The sequence below is a fragment of the Channa argus genome, chromosome 16 (assembly GCF_033026475.1).
Source record: "Channa argus isolate prfri chromosome 16, Channa argus male v1.0, whole genome shotgun sequence".
NCBI lineage: Eukaryota > Metazoa > Chordata > Actinopteri > Anabantiformes > Channidae > Channa > Channa argus.
The window spans coordinates 17770738-17788793 of NC_090212.1; the positions used below are offsets into that span (position 1 = coordinate 17770738).

At 42.2% G+C, this 18056-nt stretch overlaps 2 protein-coding genes across 4 annotated transcripts; one reads left to right on the plus strand and one right to left on the minus strand.

Annotated features, from left to right (window-relative positions):
* Positions 1-65: 65 nt before the first annotated feature.
* On the plus strand, positions 66-6987 carry sav1 (salvador family WW domain containing protein 1). Its single transcript, XM_067480387.1, has 5 exons — positions 66-307; positions 1404-1877; positions 4220-4490; positions 4747-4902; positions 5395-6987. The coding sequence occupies exons 1-5, from the start codon at positions 214-216 to the stop codon at positions 5606-5608; spliced, it is 1209 nt and encodes a 402-aa protein (XP_067336488.1). The 5' UTR covers positions 66-213; the 3' UTR covers positions 5609-6987.
* A 2458-nt stretch (positions 6988-9445) lies between these two features.
* Positions 9446-17247, minus strand: atl1 (atlastin GTPase 1). 3 transcript variants are annotated; one of them, XM_067480384.1, is made up of 14 exons: positions 16906-17245; positions 15251-15501; positions 14793-14927; positions 14578-14682; positions 14424-14474; positions 14199-14255; positions 13923-14015; positions 13693-13831; positions 12828-12955; positions 12508-12564; positions 12288-12359; positions 11765-12196; positions 10594-10608; positions 9446-10149 (listed from the first exon to the last, which is right to left on the minus strand). In XM_067480384.1, exons 1-14 carry the CDS (start codon positions 16943-16945, stop codon positions 10036-10038), a joined length of 1689 nt encoding a protein of 562 aa, XP_067336485.1. In that variant the 5' UTR covers positions 16946-17245; the 3' UTR covers positions 9446-10035. The 3 variants fall into 3 exon arrangements, with proteins under 3 accessions (XP_067336485.1, XP_067336486.1, XP_067336487.1); XM_067480385.1 differs by having other exon boundaries at positions 16912-17244; XM_067480386.1 differs by lacking the exon at positions 12508-12564 and having other exon boundaries at positions 16906-17247.
* Positions 17248-18056: the final 809 nt, after the last annotated feature.

Genomic DNA, 18056 nt, shown 5'->3' on the forward strand with positions numbered 1-18056 from the left:
AGGACTGTGAGGCCACAGTCCCGGTGAGGACCAGCGGTGGGCGTGCGGAGCAGCTCAGAGCGGACTGGACCGCTGCAGCTGCCACTAGCTCAGGTTAGCTGGCTGACTCACTGCTAGCTAATCTTAAAATGTTGACTTTCCGCGCACTGCACATTCTGCGTGATGGTTGCAGAGTCGAGTGATTGTGTTGTTGATGTATGCGAGCCTTGAGTTATGCTCTCACGAAAGAAAAGTAAAAACGAACCGTCGAAACCAGCCGAGGTACACGGGAAATACGTAAAGAAGGAAACGTCGCCGCTACTAAGAAGTAAGCGCAACAAGTTGTTAGCCAGCTAGCTCGCCTAGCTTCAGTTAGCCTGCGAGTGGAATGTAACTGATCAAAAGTAGCGAGTTAAAAATAACAAATAAAGTGAACGTGTGGGAACATTTTTGGCATATTGTTATAACCAATAAAGCTCGTAACCAATTGTTTTGTAATCGTAATCAAAGCAATTGCTAACGTCAATAACGCTAACTAGCCTGTTCTTTGCTAACTAAGTGTTCACATCGGCTTGCTGGATTAACAGCAGCTGTAATGGAGCGTAGCGCCACATTTGTGGGCAAACACACCAACTAATCTTCTGATCACAGATGTATTTGAGTTTGTCTGCTTCTTGGCGCTATATTTAATGCAGAAGTAAAAAGTGAGACTTGTTGCTATTTAGTAATTATTTGTAAGTTAAGTTATTTCAGACGCTACGAATGATTTCGTCTGCTGTAGTTTGTCTCTCTGATGCTCAGTGCACTGTTGGCATTAAACAAAGTCACATACAGTGACGTCATTATATATATATATATATATATATATATATATATATATATATATATATATATATATATAATTTTTTTTATTTATTTATTTTTTCATTATATATTATGGTAGTGGGGTTTTTTTTTCTTGAAGTGTGGAACACACTTTACCAAATTTTAAACTAGCAATATATGCTGTGAAAAACTACATTGCAAGTAATGGCCTATCCACTCAAATATGTCTTAATGTTATCATATAAATGAGCTTTAGTACTTACTCAGGCAGTGACCTTATCATATTTGATGTTGGCACTATAAGCACATTTGTAATGTAGTGTAAAGTTTATCATGTTTGCTGAACTAACATAAATCTTACACATTATAAGAACATAGATATTACATATTGTTAAGTTTTGCATTGTAAATATTTATCTGCTGATAAAATACAAAACCTCTCCACAAATGTAATGTAGAAAAACAAAGAAGACTCAAATAAAATGCAGACTTCCAAAGTGTACTTGGTTAAATTCCTCAGTTGCCTTCTAGTTATACTCCTGTGTTTATTTGTTTGACCAGTACTGACAGTTGCATTTGCCTTTTTCATCTGGTTGCAGATCTTATGCCTTCATTCATCCGTCATGGACCCACTATTCCCAGACGCACAGAGGTTCCTCTGCCAGAGATGGGACCCTCTGGCTACCCTGTGGCACCTAACCGGGAGCCTGTGGTGTCCCGCAACAAAAGTTTTCTCCGTACCCCTGTGCAGAGGCCTCCCCATGAGGTGGCCCGCAGAGAGAGCCATCGCATGTCAGCCCCCCCATACCTGCCTCGCAGTCTGGGAGACCTGCCCCACGAATATAGAAGCTCCTCACAGTCCTTCCTGACGGACGTGAGCCCCATGTCTGAAAATGGTGATGCTGCCCGGTATTATTATCCTTCTGAACCTTACTATGAAAGCCAGCAGCACCAGCCCAGGAGGGTCCAAGACCGATTTCCTGAGGACTACAGATACTATGAGCACAATGAACACAACTTCCAAAGACTTACTCGACAACACACTCCCCCAGCTCCAAGCAGACCCCCTTCAGGTAACATGAATTATGCTTCTCGTTTATGGTTCGGTCGTTGATGTCTTCTTGTTTGTAGGGAGGTAATGTAGGGGGTGGGGGGGGAAATTGGAAGTAAGAACCATGTCAAAATTTGACAAGCTCAGTAGTTGCGTGATTAAGCTAAACACACATTTTTTGAAGTCTGTAGCAAAAAGAAAAAGTCATGTTTATGGCTTTTGTCAACACATTTTGTGGCACGAAAGTGAAGTAGTTACATTTGGGAGAGTTTGCTTTTATTGTCGATCTAAACCAAAAATATAAAAAAAACATTTAAATCTTCCTAACAACAACAATTTATATGCATGTCTTTAAAGGGGCATAAATCAGCCAATTAGGTGAAAAGGAATAACTATTTTTATTTCATTTAGCATATATGTGAGGGTATAGTGCAAAACCAGGTCTATTTAGTCTGTGTGTATGGTGGCTGTTGAACAGACCTTAGTAGTCTGACAGTTCTTGTTTACACCAGTAAATCTACAACTTTTCACTTTTGTTCTTTTGTGAAAATACTGCAGACTTTGCGGTTCAGAGAAAATGTTGCAGTTGACCTAAAGTATGACTGCAGAGGAACCTAGGCAACTCACATAGACGCAGACTGGCTCAAAAGAACCGTTTTATTTCAGGGTTTCTCAGAAATTCAATATTTTCATCTTACTGCTCTATATTGTAAACGTTTGTATGAGGGAAGTTTGTAATTTCCATGGGATTAAATGTGTAGGGGCTCACACAAATTTTCCAACTCACCCTAAACGACAGAGGCCCTTGTATTTTGCGGCTGCCCCGTCAGCGTTGTGTATGTGGTTACAGTATAGTATTATGTCAGGCCTCTGTACTGCACATCATGGCGTCTTGTTTGCAATAAAGTTAAACAAACATTAGGGACCCAGCATTGTTCACCTCTCTGTTTGCTGAATACTTCTGCTGGCGCACTAGTAATTTGCACCCCGCCTCGAGTCAAATGCCCCCGCCTCCAATTCTACTTTAATATGAAATCATCTGTGTACATACAGTAGCTACTGCCTTTGTTTAGTCCCATTGCCAAGGAAGGCTGATGATTTGAAATTTGTGACATTTTAGACCAGTCACAGGTCTAAACTTTCAAACTTTAAATAATACTAGTGGAAGTAAAAACAGAATATGCTTTTTGTTTGATCATTACAAAGTACAAAGAAGCTAAATAATTATATCAGATCTTTCTTAAGCAGTACTTTTAAAAAAGGTGAACATAATCATTGGATATAAATAGTACATTATATAAACATTACCAGGAACATCTTGTTTTTTTCTTTTTATAATTATAAAGTCTCCTTCAGCAGTAGTCTTAGCAACAAAAGCTCTCTATATATCTATAGATATATATAGATCTATATATTTAGTTCTACTACTGCATCACCATTTGCAAATGTTGAATTCTCCTGTACATATCCAGAAAAAATTCCTCGTATGCGCTGGGCTTTGGGTCTGCAGTGAGTACAGCTATCTGCCATTTCTTTAGGGAAAAGGGCAAAAATGATGATGGTGAGGATAATGTGGAGGAGGTCGAGTAAGAGTTTCTGTAGAGCACATTCCATTTCTTCACTCAGCAGCTGGCAGAGAGCTTCAGCTCTGTTGCTGTCACGCTCGTGGAGAATTTCTCAGGATCGTGCCGCCATTTTGCTAGATATTTAATTCTCTGCTTCTTCTTTTTTTTTTTTTCTTCAACCCTTTTTAGGGTCCCTGCCGGCTCATCTGTTTTGAGCCACGATGCGTCTCGCTCGTTCAAACTCGTCCACACAGCTGTCGGCTCCACATTCCTCGCTGACGTTATTCACCACTAAAAGTACAGAACCCGTTGAATGAACCCACTCTCTCGCCTGCTCTAACAGAGTATTTAGGAGCCCGGTGGTTTGTTCTTTGTCAGTAAAAGCATCTGTGTGTGTCTGTGTGTTTGGCCGAGCAGAGATCAGTGCCTTCCTGTCCAAAAGTAACAGCGCTCCCATTTCCTACCATTCTTCAAATAATGTTAGTCAGAATAAGATGCTTGTCAGCAACAGAGTGAAAGGGATTAAGCCTCCCCATCCACATTCTCTGCATTACTTAGAACTGCATATGTCATGCTTTAAGTATTGATTCAATGCATTCCTTCCTTATCCTGCTCTATGTTCGGTTGCCACTTTGGAATGACCTTTAAAATTCTGTGCATTCCTCTCCTTTAAATTACACACACAGCCCAAAATATTTCCCCTTCCCGAAATCTTACGGAGAGCTGCTCTCTTGTCTGACTGCTCAGATAACTGTGCTTCTCCCTCTAGTTTCTAAAAAGAAATGTTTGTTTTCCTCAGGCATAGGTCGAATACAGGCCAAGTCCCTGGGGAACCTCTCCAGTCTAACGGGAGAGGACCTCCCACTTCCAGCTGGCTGGACCGTCGATTGGACCATCCGGGGCAGGAAGTACTACATTGACCACAACACTAACACCACACACTGGAGCCACCCTCTGGAAAGGGAAGGGCTCCCGCCAGGCTGGGAGAAGGTGGAGTCAGCTGAATTTGGGGTCTACTATGTGGATCACATCAACAAGAGGGCGCAGTATCGTCACCCCTGTGCTCCGAGGTATGCTGCACATTGTCCGCTAGCTATTTTTGTTTATTCATATATGTATTATACATTTATTCCTTTTTAAACCTTTACTATTCCTATTACTACTGCTATAAAATATTTGACTGACAAACTCACTAGAAAATCCCTTTCCTGGTTCACATTTTCACATGTTAGAGGAAAACTGTGTACTTGGAGGTTATCAGCTCATTCTCTTCGAAAAGGCTTTAAAAAAACGGCATAAATACTACATTGCGTCTCTCCGTCCCAGCGTGCCTCGTTATGATCAGCCCCCACCACTGCCGCCTCCCGTGACCTACCAGCCACGTCCTGCAGAGAGGAACCAGCCGGTGTTGGTGCCTGCAAACCCGTATCACACGGCCGAGATCCCAGACTGGCTGCAGGTCTACGCCCGTGCACCACTTAAGTGAGTACTGTGCATACAACACAGACGGCTCCCACCATTAAATACGTGAATGAGCATCGACATATGAAACTATAGATCAGTTTTAGTTTAAAGCACATTGGAAAAATTATGTTTTCCCCCACTGATTTATCATTTCCACAGGTCTTTAGTGATGTATTTGCCTCCAAAAAGGTTGTTAAAATGTTTGAAAAGGCTTAAATGTAGCCATTAATGGTAGATATAAATGCTTTCTGATTAAAGGCTGTTGAGATACATACTGACACTGAGTTATGTTGTTTATTTCTCGTTGATGGTAACTATGGTGTTATTAAGAAAATAAGCAAGGTTTTTTCTGTTGACCAGGGATTATTCAGATGTGATTTAATATAACTTGTTAATTCCTTACTTCTAAACGAGTGAGCAGTGGTGCTCTCACCATAACAGCATGACCTTGTGGTTTGGGAAAAGTTTCGTCAAACAGTAGTGGGCAGAACCTTCTTTTCTTTACATCAGGTACGACCACATTTTGAAGTGGGAGTTGTTCCAGCTGGCAGACTTGGACACATATCAGGGAATGCTAAAGCTGCTCTTCATGAAGGAGCTGGAGCACATTGTCAAATCCTACGAGGCCTACCGACAGGCGCTGCTGTCCGAGGTGGAGGCTCGCAAACAGCGGCAGCAGTGGTACGCCCAGCATCCCAACAAGAACTTCATGGGCAACATGTGACGCTTGTGCACGCAGCAGGCACACGGAGCTGCCGCGCCTCTCTGAGGTTTCCAGAGTTTGGGAGTGGTCAGGCCTTCCTTTTAAAATGATGATTGACTCTTATTTGCTTCTTTACCAAACACATCTGTGCCTTCGCTTGATCCAAATATATCAGCCAAGAAAACACGAAATGTCAGGGGGGTCCCAACCCCCCACTTGACTGTGACTGAAAAACACTGAATTGAAGAAAAAGAAGATAATGTGCTACATCTAGGGAGACAGCCTGTGGTGCCACTCACAGCCACTGCCTTAAGAGTTGCTGCATGGATTTCTGTTTGTAAGACTGAGCAGAACGGAGCCTGAGATACACAGCGTTTTTACAGTGTCTGCTCATATTGTGTACACACCAGTTACTCTGTCCTTCTTTTCCTGTGGGAGAAAACACAAGGCATTTTCTTCTGAGTTTGTTACCATATACTTCCGGAATGTTTTTTTTTTTTGTTTTTTTTTTTTCCTTTGTTCTGTTAACCTAAAACTGAAACTATACTCTTTTATATTAAACGAAGGGTGCATCGTTATTTTAATGACACTCTGTATACCAAAACAGATATTTAAGTTTTGATATGAAATGTGTCTTTATTTAAAAGACCTTGTAATGGATGAAGCATCACATTTGATGCAGTGGTTTGAGCATCTCTTAGCTCTTGGCATTACTGTAAGTCAGGAATATTCTTGTGTGCATGGGTGTGTGTGTGTGTGTGTGTGTGTACAATGAAACATAAATAAGCTACTGGAACTTTTTAAAACACTAAAGAAGATCGATTAAGTTTGCCAAACAAGTGCAATTCAGTTTCTCCTTGTTTCATTCTCTGGATATTTCTTGGATTGGTAATGCCCTATTTTATAGTCTGACACAACTCTGAGATATGATTTGATGGAAGTACGGGTTCTGTAGGATATTGACAATTAATGATCCCTTTTGGAAATTCAGAAATGCCTTACAGTCAAATGTATTTCTGCTCTTTAACTAGTTACTAATTTTTCGTTTGTTTGGTTTTTTTTTGTCCTAGTTAATAGAGCAGTGTAAGAAATAAGACTGTCAGGAACTGTTCTGCAGGAAGAACATAAAAGTCATTGTAGGACGTGGTGTGTTTATACGTAAGCAACTGCACATACGTGTATTTTTGAATCTCTCTCTGAAGGGCGTCTTGATTGGAACGGTAGAGTTTTGTAAAGGAACCTTGGCTTTTTTTTTTTTTCCCCTTCGGTGAGTCTTTTACTTAAAATGTCAAATTTTACATCGTTCCAGTACGGAGTTATCAGTTTGTACATAGCATATTTTGTGGATTGCAAATACAGGACATAAGCAATAAAATGCAGTGAATACACTTGTGACTTCACACTTGTTCCTCTTGCTGCTTTTTTTTTTCCTTGATACGGGGCCTTGAACAGATTTATTAAAGCCTACGATCGTTGTCTGAACCGGCACCTTGCTTACGCATCCCATACGTTGAGCCCCATAGGACAGAGGAAGGGAAATAGACGTACAATTACGAAATCATTCTTGAAGTCTGTTCTCTTGTAAAACAAAAAAACACAAACCTTAAAAGGAAAAATAAAAGCCCACTCCCATAGGTGGGATGTGACATAAAACAAAACTAGGCCCTCGAGTCGGTGGTGAATTTTATTTTTCTAGTTACTTATTTTAGTGGACAGAAAAAATGTTGTAATAATACTTTAGAGAAAACAGAAATGTTGCCTCTCCCTCTGAGAGAAACATGTCTGTTCTGACGGGCTCCTCACTGCCTCCTGCGGTCAGGGGGTGGAAAGCCCCCACTGATGCCTGATGATGGGGGGACAACTGCTGAAAATACACTTCAGCAATAGACGTTATGATGAAACGTATGCATTTGAGTAGATTTCAAGGATGATAAATACCTGGTTGGTTTGATCGAAGTGGCCCAATAGCCTGTTTTCAGGAGTAGCACCTGGCTGCCAACAAAGATCACAGACTCCTGACAGGATGATCAACTTCGACCAGAAAAGGATTTTTATTTCAGTATTTCTCGTGCTCATCACCTGAATGGCTTTCAACTACTGGTGACTACTTCCTGCTAAAGTCAGCAGGTACATATTTGTCTACAACTGGGTCCTGGTGTGTGTGTCTCACTTGATTTTCTTCTATCATATCAACTTCTCTACTCAAAGATGACTTTTTACTGATTGACCTGACTGGGATCTTTGGCCTCCTCTGTTTAACACTAGAATGCTGTTTTCACATTAATGTTTCTGCTCTTACCATCAGTCCGAGGCAAAGTACACAACCCACAGAACCTTTACGTGAAGTTAAAATCTCAGTTGAACCATATTTGCATGTTCATTCGGATATTTCAATTATGCAAATTAAAAAACGTTGATTTAACTCCTGCACAACATTGTAGTTTATTCCTTTGACTTAAAACATGCCTGGGAGGAATCTTGAAAGAAATTACTCAAGTCTAGTTTTCCTTAATTTGGTCCAACTTTATTATTTATTTCATTTGTAACTGAAATGTTGCAACGCGTTTGCAGAAACTAAGCAGTGTTTACGTGGAAGAGCTTAACAAGAGGTTGATTCATTTGATCTTTCACCACGCTGAGGCTCCCACAACATCCGGAGATGATTTAAGTGTTGATCAGGGCGTGTTTAGGACTGAATTGTTAAATCCAAGAGAAGTATTACTTTACCCTCCTTTTTCAAGCATAAAAAGTTTGATTCATAATTGTTTGTGGAGTGTAAACACAATGTGAACAAATGCTGCTTTCCTCACTTATAATGGACACACTCCAACATGGTTTAAAAACAAATGGGATTTTAAAACCTCACGAATCTTGAAGCGGCCTTAGATTCTTCTTTGTGTGAAGGCCTCACTGATGTTGATTACACATTGTGGAAGACTCAAGAAGCCACTCTGCTGCAGTGCCTTTAAATTTTCAACCCCTTGAGGTCAAACCTCAGTATAAACTTGCTAAATATGCATGTCAGTGTTGCTGCGCTGTTGCTGAACAGCTCTACGCACGCAAGAACGATTCTGATGCTGCAGCTGAATGCGATGCAGATGTTTTACAGTGCTATGATTGTGGATTATTCAATGAGTAACAAAACAATAGCCACAGTTATACAAATGTACAGTAACAGTCTACAAAGCCAAAGCGCTCAAACACCATCGACACAAGCCTCCTACATATGCAAGCGGTTGTGGAAACGAAAAGACAGAGGGGCCTGGACTCTTTCACCATGCAACACTTTCACAGACAATTCAACTTAAGTGTGTGAAGATGATGAAATGCATGTGGAATGAGGATCCTTTTCCAGGGCAAGCCAGTCGCCCCCGCCTAATAAAATCTAGCTTTGATTCCTCGGTGGCCACCGAGCAGGCACATTCCCTGGATTTGCTTGCCTGTTCGTTGAGAAACGCAACAACGATTTCAGTCACCACGTCTACGTCACAATGGAAACTGAACACGCTTTCCCCTCAACCTCAAAGGATCGAACGCACATGTAGACGATCGCTGGGATGCTGTGTAATTGCAAAACCGCAAGCAGAGTGTAACGTGAGAGAGGATGTCAGCTATGTGGCGTAAACGTTAAACTGTTGTTGTTGTTGTGTTTTTGTCCTCCCGACCTGTCGAGCCGTTAGCTCAGAGGACATGCCAGCACAAAGCTGCTCGCTGATCAAAAGTAACACCAACTTCCAGACCAAAACACGGTTTCCAACTAATAAATGTGCCATCGAGAGTCTGCATCTGTCCAGGCAGCTGTGGATGTGAAATCATTTTACATGTTATGGCACAATATCACTTTGTCACAAACATAAAAACTGATATTTCTTTTATAGAAATGATACCTGGTTTTAAAGCATAAATATGTCAGACATTAACCGTTTACCATGCTGATGATGCCTAACACGCTTCATTATTTAACATATTGTACATATTTTGGCTTTCAAACATCACACGCCATAGATATTATTTCTTTTTAAACAGCACTAAACTTCAAAGAACAGAACAATCGTCACGAATGGGGATTTCACAGGTTTGGCTATACTTAGAAAGTTTTCGTGATGAATGATGAGGGAAAACCTGTGTGAGATGACATAGACTGCTGACTGGAGGTTGGACGTGAAGTGGGCTGTGCCTACAGTATCTGTACAGGTGGTCGTTTTTTTTCACAGACAAAAAAGAGAGAGTGATTCATGGCATCCATCGTTTGAAAGCACTGGAAAGATGCTCTGACGCTGCCTAAACATGAAAATGATATTGTTCGTTATTAGGTTTAAAGAAGTGAATGTACTGGTGGGCTGCACCAGCCAGTACCAGAATAAAAGAGTGCCTGGTGGGCGAGGATGTCCTCTGCACCTTCTTCCGTCCATCACCAGGAAGTCCCTGTTGTGTCCTGTCTAACCTAATCAGTCTCTCTTCTTGTCCTGCTCCTCGGCAACCTCCTCCATCTGAGGCCCGGGGAAGGCGTGGTGGTACAGGTGCCTGTGATTGGCTGCTACATTATACAGCTTGTAGAGAGCCTGTGGAGCAGAGACAAAAGTGGTGGTTAGGGGCCGGAAGTTCAGCTGCTCCTCAAGACCGCTACAGTTGAGAAGGTTTGCTAATTCGTCTGCTTTTAGGCTGGACTCACGCATGTCTCCCGCTCTTTGTGTGCAATGTGTAGAGAAATGTTGGAGAAACTTCATTTTCAGGCCTCAGTGGTGTCTGAGCTACCTCTGGCAAAAACGTACAGTAGTCTGCACTTTGATGAGTTTAATAACGTTTTAAGTAACTCGGAGGTTCTGCCCATCGGGATTGAGATTGACCTTTTGTAAGATAATTAACCTCAACGTGTAAAAAAGTCAATGGAAAGCATGCAGGACTTGCAGTGACAGCATGTTCTGTGGAAATCGGAGCCTTTTACGTGGGGTCAGAGAGTCAATCCATGCTTTTGTAAATACTACCACTAGAGTTGTTCCACTTACTTCATTTGTGCTTCCCTGCAGATGCATTAAAAAAAGAACATTTACACAGTGAGAGCACATACATGCATAATACACAAAATACAGATTCTACAGATGTTCAGTACAGCTGCACTATTGTTGTATTGAGTCTTAGATGGGATTTCTGCCATTGATTTAAATGAGATTGTGCCCTCTAGTGGTTCCCTATGTTACTAGGAATGTACACAGCACATTCGGCATTGCATTAGTAAATTACCAGAAATTCTAATAAGAGGTAAATTATTTTTGTCATATTAAAAAAATGCCAAATATTCACTTTCTGGTTGCTCATTGTCTGTTATGACAAAGAGCCTTTTGGTGCCATTAGTTCATGGGCAAATGCTGGAATTGATATCGTCTGAAACGTCAACAGCATGACATACATATGCAAAGCAATTGATTAGTCCATATGATCTTTTAGTAATCAATAATTGTTTCCGCTCTTTTTCTAGCAAAAAAAAAAAAAAAAACTGACAGGGGCACTTGAAAGGTTCTGACCCCTTTAAAGTTTTCTCTGTTTCAACGTAAGTCTGACCTAAAACATGAGCTATTCCGCACCTTCGACAAGCATCAACAAATCATCTCTAAAGGTTTCACAAATCTCTGTTTGAGCCATGACACACTTCTACAAAGCTGCGTTGTGAGCATCAGATTACGATGACACCGATTTCTCTTCTTTAAAGAAGGCAGCCCCCCCCCCAACACCCCATTCATTAAATTAAATGAACAGCTAATTCAAGAGGCTCACATACTTTTGCCAAAAAAAATATTTATGATCATATTCCTGTAAAAGAAGGAACAAATGTTGTTTTCTGATTTGTTAATTTGGGTTTACTTTTTCTAGTTTTCAGATGTATGTGAAAATCAGATTACAATTACATAATATTTATACACAAGTATACAAGGGTTCACAAACTTTTAAGCACTCACACTGATTTTGGCAGATGCTGTACACAGTTTTTCACTTAACTGATCTGATCAATATGTAATTCCATCTACAGTATATGTTGTGTGCCAGTGTGTGTGCACATATACAGATGTTTTGCATCTTTCTGCATCGTTTGCAAAAAAACGTATTAAAAAAAACTGAATCGGAGCTTTAAAAATCAGCAGCAGCTTTGTTGTAGAGGTTCGTGTTCGTGTTCGTGTTTACCTGGTCCCACAGTGCACCAGCCACCTGGTCGATGACGGCGCCAAGTTCTCGGTATTCCCCTGAGTACCGGATGTAGGCCCAGGTGCAGAGAGTGATCAATGCCAGACCCAGGATCATGTTACACAAGCTGGCAATAATGTCCACACCCACAAAGCCTGTGATGCCCGCCGCCACGTACATGACAAAGATGACCACGAACAGAGTGGCCGGCGTGCGAGCCGCGTGGAAAATGTTCTTGGAGTCATTGTGCTTGATGTACTGGACGAAGACCTCGTCGATCTCTCCCTCCAGCTGCTGCAGGTAGCGGCGGCTGAACTCCTCGCCCCCCATCTTTTTCACGCCGCGAAACACCTGCAGGGCCTCCTCTCTGATGACGCTGTGTCGGGCCTGCAGCTCGCTGGGGGCCAGGAAGGGACGATCGCCACCACAGACCTGGGGACAGAGAAGAAGAGTGGACGAATAAAAGAGCATCCTACAGCTGCTCGTCCGTGTGGGATTCAACTGAATATGCATTTTCACACACCTCCTGCATTTTCTTGTTGTACAGATCCTTTGCAGCTGCGACTGCTGCCAAATTGTTGGCCTCTGCCGTGGCCTGAGGGGGAAACACATGACAACGTCGTACTGACGATGAGAAAGACCTAAACTTAAAAAGCTTACGAGACAAATTCAGAGAGGAGGCAAAGAAAGCTGCTCTAAATAATCCAAAGAATCTGCGTCACTAAACGATCAGAGACATGTACCTGTAGCATGGATTTTGGATGTGGCAGCTCCTCACCTTGGTAGATTTTGATGTAAGCCTGAAATAAACGACGTAGACAAACATCCAGAAAAGATACTAACTCATTCTCCATAAAAAGAGGTTAACAGTTTGTATCCGGCGTAAAGGGAAGAAGGCCGTGAGGAAGAGTAATGTGCACATTGAAAATCCACATTATTGGCATCATTAGCAGCAGAGGTCGGATTTATAGAAACGATGTGTTGGGTTTTTTTTTCATGCAACAGTGTGAAGTGCTCAGAGTTGAATTTTGCATTTCATAGTAACGCAGTCCTCTGTTCTGACCTTGAAGTACTCCAACAGGCCTCTGCAGGTGATTTTACTGCCGTTGATCTCCTTCACATCAATGTTACGAGGACTGAGGAGCCACGGCACCAGAACCTTCAGGTTGTTAATAAACTCGCCATCGATTTCTACACAAGGACCAGAGGCAGCAGTTTGTGAGCATGTACTGTGCTGAAAGTATATAAGTTATATGGTGTTCTGGGAAGTAAAGGCGAGACGCTCGAACCGTAGATGTCATAACCCACTTAATTCCTACTTTCTTTTCAACACATACTCTTCCTTCTAAGGGGACAACTGGACCCAAACCCTGCCAGCAAGACACCCACTGCAGGAGTACAGCGCCTGCTTGGACAGTGCTTTGTCCTTTTTGTTTTAACTTCATGTTATCTGTTACTGCTGGCTACAGTATTTACAGTACTAGTATCCGCATAATGTAGTCATGCTGAGTATTGGTTTCCATGTAACTAGGTCATGTTAGAATATCGGTCTCAAGATTATGTTACACAGTTTTCTATGCACAGAAGTGCTGGTCTTCGTGTTATGTTCCAAATAAAAAATCCAGCTGTGACACCTGTTTGTCTCTCTACTCATTTGTTCATGTTTTGGATTTGTCACCTGCCTGTATATTTGTACTCGCTGGCCACTTTATTAGGTACAGATGTTGGTAGTCTGATGCCATCCAATACAGATGCTCTGCCAACAATTCTACTTTTCTAATGTTATACCATAACCATTTTTAAGTTGAAAATAATGCAAATACCTGCGTTTCCAGCAGGGTTGTGATCATTAAAATATCGCAGCCATGCATCATCCTAATCACCAAAGGGTTGATGGAATATGCCTTAAAACGAGGAGACGGCCGTACCTTTAATCCTTCCATCAAAGTGTGGGTTGGTGGCCACTTTGAGGCCGGGGTGGGGCATGAGGAAGCAGGAGATGTTGGTGAAGCAGGAGTGGATGTGTTTGCGCACGTTCTGCAGCTCTTCGTGTTGGTTCTCTGAGATCTGCACCACAAACACGATCGCATGTAAAAAGTGGTGCCCTGTTATGAGGCGAGACGTCATCCAGGATGAAAACTGACCAGCAACAACTGACCTTCAGTCTCTTCTCAAGGAACTTCATGCCTCCTTCCTGTCCATAGGTAAACTCGTATGGGAAACTCCAGTCTCGAACAAGGAAAATCATGGACTAGGAAGAGCAGATGTGCAATGTTATTCTTATTAGTACTGACTCAAATACTGTACCACACCCCAGTGTTTCACGCTGCTAAAAACAAATGCCAACAGTAACGTGTAAATGTCATTCACTGACGTTTGTATTTAATCAACACGTTCTGTGAAAAATGCAGCGATTGAACATAACACGCGGTACCTGGAATGGCTTGAGGAAAGTTTCCTCCATTGCTAGTCTGCCGTACTCGGTGAAAAGCTGAAATGAAACCGATAAGACAGAGTCAGTGAAGTCACTTTCTGAAAGGCTGGTTTCGCGAGCAGCTTTGTGCCATGAGGAGGCTGCAATCGGAGCCAAGTAATAATCTCCATAAGAAAAGAGGTCGGAAACCTAAATCTCGTCGGTGCTGACATTTGATGGAGTTACCTGCAAGTGCTGAAGGTCGTCTTCTTGTACATTCTGTGAGATGTTGTAAACCTGGAAAATAGAATGAATTGTGTTCAGCATCAGTAGAGCACTATGAACACACCGTGCACTTTTCGTGCACTCATAGAAATACTCTGCAATTGAAATACTCTACCTGCATGGAGCTTATCATGGTGCTCAGGGCGAACACGGTGGCTGAGTCCCTCAGTGTCGACTGGCTGTCGAACGTGCCCTGGGTGTCCATTAGCAATACAGCGACCTGTGTAATGAAACAGATCAAAATGTTGATCCAAGCTGCAGGGTACTGCGTGTTTCCCGAGTACACTCGGCACACAGAAAACAAGCTGTCTTCAACTAAATCGCATTCACCTTTCTTCCATCCGGCTTGTCCACCAGGAAAACCTCACTCCAGATCTGGATCCCTGTGGTCTCTCTCTCGGAGCCCCCCCTCCACGAGAACCCTGTGAGAGGCTCGTCTGCCTCTCCAAGCCAGTCTTCGGATGCCTGAAGATCGAGAGATCAGAAGGAGTTAGTTTAAGGGGACGTGTCCGTTGGATCTTGTTAAATTTGTGGTCGCTGGTGCGGCCAGAGATGTCTACACTTCCATACTAAATGAGTTTGAATGCTTAATGAGCCAAACCAGAGACTTCTCCACCTTCCACCAAGAGATAAGAATGGATATTATTTTGAAAATGAAAAGAAAATCTAAGAAAGTTGCAAGATTTTGCTCAAATACAAATACGCAAAAGTCAAAGCTCCTCTTTTAAAGTAAGAAAAAAAAAAACCCCAAACTTCTCTCCATCACCTGCAGAGACCCAGACACTCACGTGGTTGTACATGTATCGCAGCATAAAGTCCATCAGGAAGGACTTGCCCTTACGAAAAGCCCCGGCCACAGAGATCGCCACCACCTCGCGGTCCCTGACCTCTTCTGCCAGCAGGATGCGACTCAGCGCCGCCTCGTCCAGCTCGAAGGTGTGGTCATCTTTGACCAGCAGCACCTGGATGGGCCGGGCTCGTCCATCCGGCTCCTCCTCCTCCGAGCTCCAGTCATAGACATTTTTGTCACTGAGAGACCCTGGAGGACAAGACGGAGAGAGAAAAAAATTTTTAAATTACATTTCAAAGACTGATAACTAAGCTAAATCTATTTTCAGCTTTGAATTGCATCCAGAGAAATGATAATAATAAGAGGATAAGTTTTCCCTCAGGGGATATCTTTCTACAGTATTTCTTAGTATTTAGCACTGGAAAGTCTACTAATGAGACGGAACAGCCACAAGTTTCTCATGATGATAAGAAACTTACTTGTCCATTAGGCAGGACAACAGAAAAATTGAGTCCATTATTTCTTCCTGTTTCACCCAGATCAATATCTTCGCCTGCAAGCTTCTTAATAATAACAATAATAATAATGAATCACGCCATGCTACCCATCCCATCTGTTCCTATCCAGTGAGATCATGTCGTTCAGAGCTTTTTCCGGTGCTGTCCGGGCAGTGACTCAGTGTGTTTTTTTAATCTCTGCTGTCTCACACAGTGCGTGCAAGCTGCATCACCATCCCAATGCAGAGATTGGGGGGAATTTAAACCGCCAGGTCTCGCACTTGTAATATATGCTTAATGCTAAAGAGCCCTCAGGTCAGCCCATGCAAGAAAATCCTTTCACACACACTTCAATCTCAGTGGATGTGAGGCTGATTTCAGTGCAGCTGTAAACTGAGCAAACCTATGGGCACAGTGACAGGAACATTTAGGAGCTGGTTCAAAGAATAATGCAGGGTGCCAAACATACATGGTGAATTATTTAGGGAGGAATCATTCAAGGTTTCCTCTAAGGCCTGAAGTGGACTCCCAGTTTGACTTCACATCTCCTGCAATGGCCTCACCCAAGCCAGTTAGCCTGATCATGTTGCTGCTGCCCCTAAAACAACCGAAGACGTGAGAAGCGCCGTCCGCTTAAAGCCACGTTGTGATGTCAGTGATAATTAGGATGCTGCTTAGCATCATTATCGTGGTGGTGGAGCTGGTCATGATGGTACCAATAATGATCAGGATATAGATGATGGTGATGAGGATGATACCAAGCTATTCACTGATGCAATATTACATAATTTCATGCAACATTCACAACAGAGAGTCACGGTGATAAATAGTAGGTTATTGTCAGGCCTCTTGAGGCCTGAATCGCCCCAAGAGGGCATTTCCTGTGTGCGGATTACAGTGCCATTTATAATATTTCACCACATTTATTGGGGAAAAAAACGTCTGTTTGCTTGGGCTTGATTGGCCTTCAGTGATAAATGCAAACATTTGCTCGTTGAGCAGGAATAAAAAAAAAAACAGACGCAAACCATCGCTTCGCGGTGGACTCTAACATAAACTGTACAAATTGCCTGCACTGCTTACACCCTGGCCTCGAAAGGAATTTAAAAAATAAGATGTGCGTCAAGGAAAAGCGTGAATTATCAAATGTACGTACACTCACCCCAGCTGTCTCTGTCTTTACGGTGCTTCGACATAATAGTGTCCGTGTGTCGCTCTGTTTGTCCGGTAATGAGCGACCCTTAGTAGGTAGTCATGAGTGTCGGGGGTTGGGAGGATGCCCTGTCTCCACCGAAACGATGCTCGTATCACAAGAGGATGATGGAGCTTTTATTCCCAGCAAGATGAAGGTGGTCATACGTGTCACCAGGGGGCGATCTTTCGCCGTAAAGTAGCAGTGTTTGCACATCAGGCCTAGTGAGATTGGCTTGTTGAGCGTTTTGCAAAGGTCTTACTTGCTGGTGGCATTTGCTCTAACACAAAGAACAGGACCTCGGATTTTAGATTTCTGCAGTTTTCCCTACACGCTGTATCCTCTGTCCGCCGTCAGGGGGCAGCAAATACACAGAGACTGAAAGAGATGCTGCCTTCGCGGACTGTCGGATGTATTACAATAGAGCTTTCACACACTGCAATAAGAGCTGGCAGTGGTGGTACAACGAGGGGAGGTGGCACGCAGATGAGGAAAGTAACTAAGTACATTTACCCAAGCACAATACTGAAGTATCTCAACGTTGAAAATACTGTACATAGTGTTAAAATACTTTTTTTCACTGAAAGGAGAAGGTGTACATGTTGATGAATGTGCTGATTACTTTAATTTAAGTAAAGAATTCAAAGCAGTACACGTACCCTACATATAGTGGAGTACTTTTTAAAGCAAGTAGAAGCAAGTACACATAGTTCAGATTGAAGCTTGGGGTTCCTTCTGTTTTGGGTTTGTTTGTTATTTTTTTAGATTTCCCTTGTGGGACAAGAGGATTTTTGAACATAGAAATAAATCTTAATTTGATACTTAAAGAACTTTTTTTTACTAAAGCCCAAGTATTAAGAGTAACTCCAGACTCTAAAATATATGTTAAAGACAGGGGCACAAGTTCTGCACTAAGATGAACAATATGGCAAAGAAAAATGTCTAGTTGATGTTGATCTATTGAACTTGGCAAAGTAAAACCTAGTTTCAGGATTAATGTATTTTTCATTTTGTATTGGATTAAAGTGACAGATGCATTAATGTGTAAACACCACCGACTTTAACGTTATGCTCAACTTTTTGGTCGAGCACATCTAATACACTTAACTCAACTC